This window comes from Octopus bimaculoides, chromosome 1 (assembly GCF_001194135.2).
Source record: "Octopus bimaculoides isolate UCB-OBI-ISO-001 chromosome 1, ASM119413v2, whole genome shotgun sequence".
Lineage (NCBI taxonomy): Eukaryota > Metazoa > Mollusca > Cephalopoda > Octopoda > Octopodidae > Octopus > Octopus bimaculoides.
Window position 1 is genome coordinate 24788806 of NC_068981.1, and position 8052 is coordinate 24796857.

Sequence of the window (8052 nt, forward strand, 5' to 3'; positions counted from 1 at the left end):
ATATATATATATATATATATATATATATATATATATATATATATATATATATACATATGTCCAAATGCAATACGCAGTAAAAGATGACAAATTAGGAGGAATGAGTTTCACTAATAAGATATTAACTTGATACTTTAATGGAAAGAGAAAGTGACTTAACATTTCAGATTTTAGTCCTTCGTCAGAAGTGAAGTAAGACAAAAAGAAGTGTAGAGAAAATGAGAAAGAAAAATTATCAACAAGAGATAGAAATAAAAATTGTGTGGAGTTAGAAATCAAGTGGTGATGAAAATAGGAGAAAAAGATGAAAGAAGAAATAAAAATACGCATGCATGCACGCACACGTATATATATAAATACGTAGCTTTGCACATCGAGTGCAGTGTCTTTAGTTTGTATCTGCAACCTCAATAGAAGTTTGCTTTCCAACCAAACGGTTCCATCTACAGTTTTATGTTACATCTTGGGCAAGTGTCTTCTACTTTAGCCCTGGGCTGAACGAAGCCTTGTGAGTTGATTTGTTCAGTGGAAACTAAAAGAAGCTTGTCATTATATGTATATGTATGTTTGTAAAAATTTAGATTCAGGTGGATATGGTACTTAAGTTGAGGTACCAGAATTTAGTACGGTATTATCGATATGATTTCAAAGTAAGGTGATTAAAATCAAAATAAGCAACAAGGATATCCAGAGGTAATGCAGTGCGATCTATGTCTTTGTGCAGCTGAGGATTGCTCTGGATTTTGAATTGATGTAATGATTACATTGTTCAATTAAATGGAGTTGCATGAAACGATCATACTGCATTACCTCTGGATATCCTTGTTGCTTATTTTGATTATATATATTCCTGTATTTCAGATCTGTATGTAGATGTTTGTGTGAAGTATGTGTACGAGAGTTGAAAATTGTGAAATATATTTTTTGCAGAGTAATTATATAGCAAAACAGAAGGATGGAAGCGGTTTTTGGTATCATCTCTTACCATCACACATGTTTCATTTGCTGACATGGGAGCTACAAATTTGTACACGTAGTTGAAGAATGTAAGACAGAGAATCAAATAATATTATTTGATTCTCTGTCAGAAGAATTTCTAATTTGGTAACTCCTATTAGCAAATGAAACATGTACAATGGTGAATAAATTTTTCTAATTACCTGTTTATACACACACACACACACACACACACACACACACACATATGTATATGATGATGATGATATATATATATTTGTGTGTGTGGGGGGGTGTCTAGCTGTCTCCTTGACTATATATATATATATATATCTATATTTGTGTGTGTGTGTGTGTCTAGCTGTCTCCTTGACTTGACATCGCATGATAGTTGTAAATGAGTTTCAATGTCATAGAAGCAGTGTCCTTCATTTCCAGTCTGGTGTGAAAACATGTCTGGCCATAAAGAATCTGCCTAAACAAATTTTATGTGACCCCTGCAAGCATGGAAATATAGATGCCAAACATTGATGACAACGATACTGAACTTTTCTTATTTTTTATAGGTGTCCTTCCCTTCATAGTGGACTCAAGTGGCAACTGAATAGTCAATTAGGTACTGAGTATTTCAGTTTTCGGGTGAACCCACATGTTGCTGAAGGCACTGAACATCACCTGAGTTGTACAGTAATTGCATGTGCCAAAGATATCACTCTGGAAACTGGGACATGGAAAACTCGTCAGGTAATTAATTCCTTATTATTGCAAAACAGTATCATCATATCCAGAATCTTCCTATTCCAATCATACCTGAATATAGAATAAAGTTAGTTCCATCTGTTTCTATGTTTGCTTGATTGATTTAGTGATTGCTTTGTCTAAGAAAACTAATGAGGTTTGAAATTTACTATAGCTGTTTTGATAGCATTTTTTATTGATGCATACATAGATTACATCATAGCATAAATCTGCCATCCTCAGGTAAAATACTAAACATTTATAAACGGGCAATGTAAAACCTAGACGATGATCTGTTCACCAACTAACATGATGAGTAAGTGATCTTTTAAAACAGTTGAATTTTACAGAGAAAATGAAGAGGATAATTGTAGGAGCAAAGAGCTCAAAATAATCCAATTTTTCAAGCTGTAATCGTAAGTAATTTTTAGTCCTGACCTGTTGTGAAGACGAGCAGGAAGCAGGCAGGCCATCCAAACCATATCTAGAAAGATCAGAAAGATAAAACTTCAGAATGACCTAAAGCTGTTGTGTCCATTTCACACAAAACAAATGCACGCACACACACACACAAGTACAAACACGCACACACACACATTCATTCATTTACAATTTTACATAAGTATACACTACACTAACTCTGCTACGTGTGCACGCACAATTAGTGTGACATGTGGATTCAGAGAATCTTGTTGTTCTTGCAGAAAGCTCCACTTGTAGATTCTGCTAACAGTCCACATAGTAATCAATTACAAAGAAGTGTAATATAGAAATTAATACTACATGATGAAGGTTGTGAAACAGCTGTAACCCTATGGAAGTTATGTGGCCTCACTTTTATGGTATTGTAAATGTGTGTGTGTGTGTATGAATGGGTGCTAAAAAGTTCCTGGCTTTAAGGTGTGTGTATGAATGGGTGCTAAAAAGTTCCTGGCTTTAAGGGTATCACAAAAGGCCTGAGTGGAAGCCCAAATTTCTGAATTCTTTTACAGGGTTTAGGAAAATTGAAGGACTGCTGCAATAGGGGTGAATTTCAAAGAAGATTATGTTGAGTAAAATCATAATTAGTTGATCCTCCTGTATTTTTTTTGGCCGGAAGTAAAGAACCTTTCAGCACCCCTCATAATATATATGTATGCCTATATCATATATATATGTGTGTATGTGTGTGTGTGTGTGTGTGTGTGTAAATATGTTCAATGAAAAGCAGATAATATAATATTACTTACAGTGTTCTGCATATCTTGTCTGATTTTTATGTTTTAAATTAACATCAAAACCGTTTCTGTATTAATTATTGAGAAACGAAAAAAAGAAAAGTATTGTTGCATTTAATTATATATATATATATATATATTTCTGTTTTTTTTATTTCAGTGCATTGCTCCAAAAGAATTTTGCTCTGCTTATGAGGAGCATAATAGCTTTGTTGGGGTGCAGTTAGTGAAAGTTATAAGCGAGGGATCTTTCATTGTTCACTCAGGAAAATCTTTATCACGTAAGCAACAGACTTTCTTCAGATGCCTCAATCCTTTCTTAGAATATTTTTTTGTTGAAATACATTTCATTTCAAATAAAATTTGAAATAATGAAGAATTTAGTTAAAACATTATGTATGTAATTAAGCTCATTTCTGGAACATAAATTAACAGGAAAGTTTCATCGGAGGTTTTAATTTATGTTATTTTGAAGCAGGAAGTTTGTATCATAGAACCAAGGGTAGTCCCAGATAGATTGGTGCCAAAAGGGTTACTATATTTCATAAGCCATATATGAGTGGTTTATATTGCTGTTGATGACATGTGGTTGAGGCGCAATGGCCTAGTGGTTAGGGCAGCGGACTTGCGGTCACAGGATCGCGGTTTCGATTCCCAGACCTGGCGTTGTGAGTATTTATTGAGTGAAAACACCTAAAGCTCCACGAGGCTCCGGCAGGGGATGGTGGCGAACCCTGCTGTACTCTTCCACCACAACTTTCTCTCACTCTTACTTCCTGTTTCTGTTGTGCCTGTAATTCAAAGGGTCAGCCTTGTCACACTCTGTGTCACGCTGAATCTCCCCGAGAACTACATTAAGGGTACACGTGTCTGTGGAGTGGTCAGCCACTTGCACGTTAATTTCACGAGTAGGTTGTTCCGTTGATCGGATCAACTGGAACCCTCGACGTTGTAAGCGACGGAGTGCCAACAACAACGATGACGTGTGATTTTCATTGATGTTCCAGATATGACTATCTTATCTTTTTTAACTGAGACTTAGCATATCCAGGATAAGACCTTGTGGTGAACCAGTAAAATTTTGAACAGATTACTTTACTGTGTTCTTTCCTGCTTTTTATTTATTCATTTATTTTTTTGCTTTAACAGAATTAAAATTTTGCCCAGATCTGCTTTGCTTTTCATTCTTTTGATGCTGATCAATTAAGGATCAGTACAGGGCAACATATTTTATCCAGTGCTCTGATAGTTCTGCCAATCAACTGCAATAGCCATTCATGACATTTGCAGGCCCTCCTGGACTGATCATTATAGTCCGAATTAATGCCTGGTGTTAGCAAGTTAAAATATAGATTCAAAAGAGGAGCAGGCATTTGGTCCAAATGTCTGTAACAGTAAAATCTGTTTAAAAGAACCTAAAAACCAGTGGCAGTTGTAAACTAGATGGTATATTAGGCCTGCCACCTGTGATTAGAGTTGCTGCAAATTGTTAGTCTTACCTGCCATGCTAGATAGGTCTATGAGTCAGGGTAAAATTTACCATCTATGGTTTTTCCATAGTATCAAATGTGTCAACAAGCATCCAATGAGAAGAGAATTAGACCTACATGCTTAAAATCGAATGAGAAGTGAATTAGACCTACATGCTTAAAATCGAATGAGAAGTGAATTAGACCTACATGCTTAAAATCGAATGAGAAGTGAATTAGGCCTACATGCTTAAAATCTACACAAGGCATAAGAGTTAGAAGCATTTACACTTCCTTTTCTTTTATTAAATTTTTTTTTTCTTTTTATTCAATCAAATCTCACCTAATAATATAACTCTTGTTTGCAGGCAATAAAAATAACAGACTTCCAAGTAAAACCAGTATTAAACAGGTCACTGTACAAGGCCTGGAATCAGGCACAGTAATTGGAATAGCTTTTTCAGCATTTATCATTGGTGTGCTTCTGACTGCCACTTTGTGGTTCATACAGGTATATACAGGTGAGTGAACAGAACTTATCCATTCTTTTGTCATACAGGATAGCATTTTAAATATTGTTGATCTGTGAAATCTGTGAATATTCAAATGACTTCTAGAATATGCCAAATTACTGATATTGTGCATCATCATCGTTTAACGTCTGCTTTCCATGCTAGCATGGGTTGGACGATTTGACTGAGGACTGGCGGACCAGATGGCTACTCCAGGCTCCAAACTGATTTGACAGAGTACATTTGTACAATACTGTACCTTTGTACAATATTGTACAATACTGCTGTATGTTGTCAATACCATATTTGCAAGAAAGTGTTTTGTGCTCATGCAAATGGCATAATGACAATGTTTCATTGTCTACACTGCAATTTCAATGATAGAATGAGATCTATGGAACATCTGAAGTCATGTAATAATTTTTCTAGCTAAGAATAGGGCAAATTTTATATCAAAATCACTTCTGCATGAACGTTTTCTCATGGAAAATGTATAAAATTTATTACACAAATCATTACTATATATAAGCATTGTTTTCATGCACAGTTTTTATCTCTTGTCTTAAGCTGGATAAGCCTTCTTAAGGCAATATTTCATAGCTGGATGCCCCTCCTGGTGCTTATTGTTTGTTTATTTCATGTCCTTGTATGTTGAGCTGTATGCAAAGACAAACACACAATTAAAGGCATACACATACATATATACACATATATGCTAGATGTCCATACAGTTTCTCTCTAATCAAGTTACACGTGTAAGGTACTGGTCAAACTGAGTCTCTAGTAGAAGACACATACCCAAGGTGCCAAGCTGTATTTTGGACCTGAAGCCACATGGTTTGCAAAATGGACTTAACAGCCATGCTTTACTATGGTCTTCTTAAATCATTCGTCTAACACATGCGCGTGCATGCAAATTTATTCATTTTTCCATGCTAATATCTTAATCATTTAATGTTTGTCATCCATGCCGGCATGGGTTAGAATATTTCACAAGAGCTGATAAACCAAAGGACTGTGCCAAGCTCTTCTGTTTAGTTTGGCATGGTTTTTATGGCTGGATGTTCTTCCTAGGGCCAACTTTACAGAAGCATAGAATAAAAATATACTACTTTGAAAATATTGTATATGTATATATAGAAATATATAAAAATATATATAAAGGAGGCCACTAGGTGGACTTCTAGTAGAAGACACATACCCAAGGTATGATTCTTTTAATGTGCTTGTTACCTGGTATTAAATTGATATTAAATTGATATATAATTGATATTAAATTGATATTAATTAATATCCAATATTTTACCCTATTGTTTAATTTAATCTACTTTGAAAATAGGTAAGCTTGGTGTCAGGGAGAGTATCCATCCATAGAAAATCTGCCACAAGTTTTGTGTAACTGATAACAGCAAGAAAAAATAATGCTGCTTCGTGATACACAAATGCATATGTGTATATCTTTCTTACTTTATGAGCTGCATGGTGGTCTTATACCATGTTGATGCCACAAACAGTATTCTGTGAGTGGTTGATAATCAATTCAGGCAGAGAAAACACGGGGCTTCAGAGGGTGTTTTAGTATTGCCAATCACAAGGTAACCTCCAAAGTGCTGGTGCCACATTTAACTGCACTCAATACATTCTGTAACGTGGTTGGTGTTAGAAAGGACATTCAGCCATGGTAACCATGACAGAAATAAGACATTGTAGGAAGATATGGTCCACTAATCTCTTGGATCCTGTTAAATTGTCCAACCTATGCTAGTATGGAAAATGGATGTAAAATGATGATGACAATGATCTACCTACTGTATTTGATGGAATATAATAAGCACTTTTATTCCCTAAAGATGTCTCTGAATTTCACACCAGGCTCTCTTGGGGAAGTAGAGTCTCCCATAAACTTTAATACACCAAATATTTTTTCGTTTTCGCTAAATATGTGCTGCAGAAATTGTGGTATGTGTAATATGCCTGAGAGTCTATTATGCTATCAAATGTGATTAGAGATATTATTTGGATCAAATTATAAAACACATTTGATGGGGCATGGCTTAGTGGTGGGAGTGTTTGTGATCACAAGATTGTGGTTTCAATTCCTAGACCAAATGGTGTGTTGTGTTCTTGAGCGAAACACTTCATTTCTCGTTGCCCCAGTTCACTCAACTGGCAAAAGTGAGCAATCATGCAACAGACCAGCATCCCATCCATTGGAGGAATATATGTGCCACAAAAACCAGGAAACTGGCCCTATGAGTCTGTATGGCTTAGGAAGGATATTTATCTCGTTATCCTATGCAAAATGGAGGCTTGTGGCTTAGTGGTTAAGATGTTGGACTCATGATTGTAAGATTGTAGTTTCAATTCCTGGACCAGGTGACACATTGTGTTCTGGAACAAAACACTTCATTTCTCTTTGTTCCAGTTACCTCACCTGGCGAAAATAAGTAATCCTCTGAAAGATCAGCATCCCACACAGGTGGGTAATATATACGCCATGGAAGCTGGGAAACCATCCCTAGAAGGATCTTCATTTTTTTTTGTTTTCTTCACTGTCTTATAAAACGCATGCATGTACACACACAAATAGACTCATATACGCACAAACCTTACATGCATGCCTGTTCTATGTGTGTACGAATTAAATAATAAAAGTGTTATATTTATTGTCTTGTTTTTTTTTTCTTTTATGTCTTCTACAGACCCACAAAAGCGAGAAGCTAAGAGACGCATAGAGGGCTCAACAACAGAGACCAGTGCAGATTCTACACCATGCTCGTTCAGTCCAATCTCTATGTAATGGTTACATTATCAGGGGAATGAACAATGTGCACATTCAGAGTACATGTGCACATGTATTACGGGTTGCACACTTTGTGTGCTTGTATGTATGCATGCATGCATGCATGTGTGCTTGTGTATGTATATATATATATATATATATATGTGAGTGTGTGTTTGTGTGCGTGTGTGTGTGTGTGTGTATACATATATGTACCTATATATGAATATATATATATATATATATATACAGATGATGATATGGGTGGCTAATTAACAATTTTACAACCTAAAGGCAGAAATACATGCATCACTAAAGTGACAAAGGGCATGGATCAGCAGCAGTATTGCTAGAAATAAGAGTCAAGGCAACTCAAT

The 8052-nt window shown here is 35.6% G+C and overlaps 1 protein-coding gene across 3 annotated transcripts in view; it reads left to right on the top strand.

Moving 5' to 3' along the window:
* The window catches only part of LOC106874648 (transforming growth factor beta receptor type 3), a 297158-nt gene extending 289120 nt beyond the window's left edge, over nt 1-8038 (top strand). For all 3 annotated transcript variants that reach the window (XM_052965809.1, XM_052965805.1, XM_052965817.1), the window contains exons 14-17: nt 1524-1701; nt 3073-3193; nt 4750-4902; nt 7596-8038. In XM_052965809.1, the coding sequence (XP_052821769.1) occupies nt 1524-1701; nt 3073-3193; nt 4750-4902; nt 7596-7693 (550 nt within the window). In that variant the 3' untranslated portion in view covers nt 7694-8038. The remainder of the gene's footprint in view (nt 1-1523; nt 1702-3072; nt 3194-4749; nt 4903-7595) is intronic.
* Nucleotides 8039-8052: the final 14 nt, after the last annotated feature.